Source organism: Corapipo altera, unplaced genomic scaffold (genome assembly GCF_003945725.1).
Source record: "Corapipo altera isolate COAL_440 unplaced genomic scaffold, ASM394572v1 58731, whole genome shotgun sequence".
Lineage (NCBI taxonomy): Eukaryota > Metazoa > Chordata > Aves > Passeriformes > Pipridae > Corapipo > Corapipo altera.
In genome coordinates this window covers 1-1,696 of record NW_020890386.1, presented here as the reverse complement: position 1 = coordinate 1,696, position 1,696 = coordinate 1, and the positions used below count along the sequence as shown (strand labels likewise).

At 57.0% G+C, this 1,696-nt stretch overlaps 1 protein-coding gene across 3 annotated transcripts; it reads left to right on the top strand.

Moving 5' to 3' along the window:
• The first annotated feature begins 651 nt into the window (after positions 1-651).
• Positions 652-1,674, top strand: LOC113942403 (estradiol 17-beta-dehydrogenase 8-like). 3 transcript variants are annotated; one of them, XR_003525909.1, is made up of 4 exons: positions 652-760; positions 902-944; positions 1,024-1,098; positions 1,414-1,674. XR_003525909.1 is itself a non-coding variant. In XM_027633538.1 (4 exons), the coding sequence occupies exons 1-4, from the start codon at positions 725-727 to the stop codon at positions 1,492-1,494; spliced, it is 312 nt and encodes a 103-aa protein (XP_027489339.1). In that variant the 5' UTR covers positions 652-724; the 3' UTR covers positions 1,495-1,674. The 3 variants fall into 3 exon arrangements, 2 of the variants coding, with proteins under 2 accessions (XP_027489339.1, XP_027489338.1); XM_027633538.1 differs by having other exon boundaries at positions 1,033-1,121; positions 1,351-1,674; XM_027633537.1 differs by having other exon boundaries at positions 1,024-1,121; positions 1,351-1,674.
• The last annotated feature ends 22 nt before the right edge of the window (positions 1,675-1,696 follow it).

Sequence of the window (1,696 nt, the reverse complement as noted above, 5' to 3'; positions counted from 1 at the left end):
GACATTGGGGGACATCTGGGAGGGGACAAAGGAAAATGGGGGGGAAATTCGGGGGAAAAATTGGAGAAAAAGTGGGGAAATTTGGGGAGAAATGGGGGAAAGTTGGGGGATTGGGGGAAAATTTGGGGGATTTTGGGGGGAAAATTGGGGAGATTTTGGGGGAAATTAGGGGGATTTGGGGGGGATTTGGGTGGAAATTGGGGGGAAATGGGGAATTGGGGAGAAATTGGGGGAAAAGGAAGAAATGGGGGGAAATTGGAGGGGAAATTGGGAAAATTTAAGGGGGAATGGGGTAAAAATTGGAGAGAAAAGGGGGAATTTGGGGGGAAATATGGAAAAATTGGGGAATTGGGGGGAAAAGGGGGAAGAACTGAGGAAAACTGGGGGGAAAATTGGGAAATGGGGAAAAATTGGGGGGAAATTGGGGGAATTTGGGAGGAAATTGGGGTGAAAAGGGGGAAGAAATGGGGAAAACTGGGGAGAAAATTGGGAAATGGGGAAAAAGGGGGGAGATTCGGGGAATTTGGAGGGAAATGGGGAAAAATTGGGGGGAAATCAGGGGGAAAATGGGATTGGGGGGGTTTGGTGACCCCGGAGGGGGAGTCGGTAGCACCCTGGGGGGGGGTGACACAGGTTGGAGGGACCCCTCTGACCCCCCAAAATCCCTCCCCCAAGGTTTGGGATCTGCTGCAATTCCGTCCTACCGGGATTTATCGTCACCCCCATGACGGACAAAGTGCCCCCAAAAGTGCTGGACAAGGTGACAGTGGGGGGGTGGCACCTCCTGGGGACATTGGGGGGTCACTGGGGGGTCATTTGGGACATTGGGGGACCTTAGGGGACATTGGAGAGGTGACACCAGAGGTGACACTTGTGTGTGTGTGTCTCCCCCCCCTCCCAGTTCACAGGGATGGTGCCACTGGGACGACTGGGGGACCCTGAGGGTGAGTTGGGGACACTTTGGGGACACTTTGGGGACACTTGGAGGTGCCACCACACCCCTGGTGTCCCCGAGTCCCCCAGACGTGGTAGACATGGTGACTTTCCTGGTGTCGGGGGACAGCGGCTACGTCACCGGGGCCACCCTGGAGGTGACAGGTGGGGACCCCCCATGTCCCCAGGGTCCCCCCAGTGTGTCCCCAGTGTGTCCCCAATGTCCCCCCAGTGTCCCCCAGTGTGTCCCCAGTGTGTCCCCAATGTCCCCAATGTCCCCCCAGTGTGTCCCCAGTGTGTCCCCAATGTCCCCCCAGTGTCCCCCCAGTGTGTCCCCTCAATGTCCCCCCAGTGTCCCCCAGGGTGTCCCCAATGTCCCTCCAATGTCCCCCCAGTATGTCCCCAGTGTGTCCCCAATGTCCCCCCAGTGTGTCCCCTCAATGTCCCCCCAATGTCCCCCCTTTCCCTCTCTCATTCCAGGGGGTCTCTTCATGTGACGGATCCAGCCTTTCCCCCCGATGTCCCCCCAATGGGGGGAGAGGGGCAGACTTCAAAATTTAGGGGGAATAAAGGGGAGGGAGCCCAAAATTTGGGGTGTTGAGGTTGGGAGTCTAAAAATGGGGGGAAGAAGAAAGGGGGGGCCCCTAAAATTTGGGGAGATTGAGGGGCAGGACTCAAAAATTTGGGGAGGAGACCTCAACATTTGGGGGGATAAAGGGGGAGACCCCAAAATTTGGGGGGTTGAGATGGGCGGAGGCCCCGA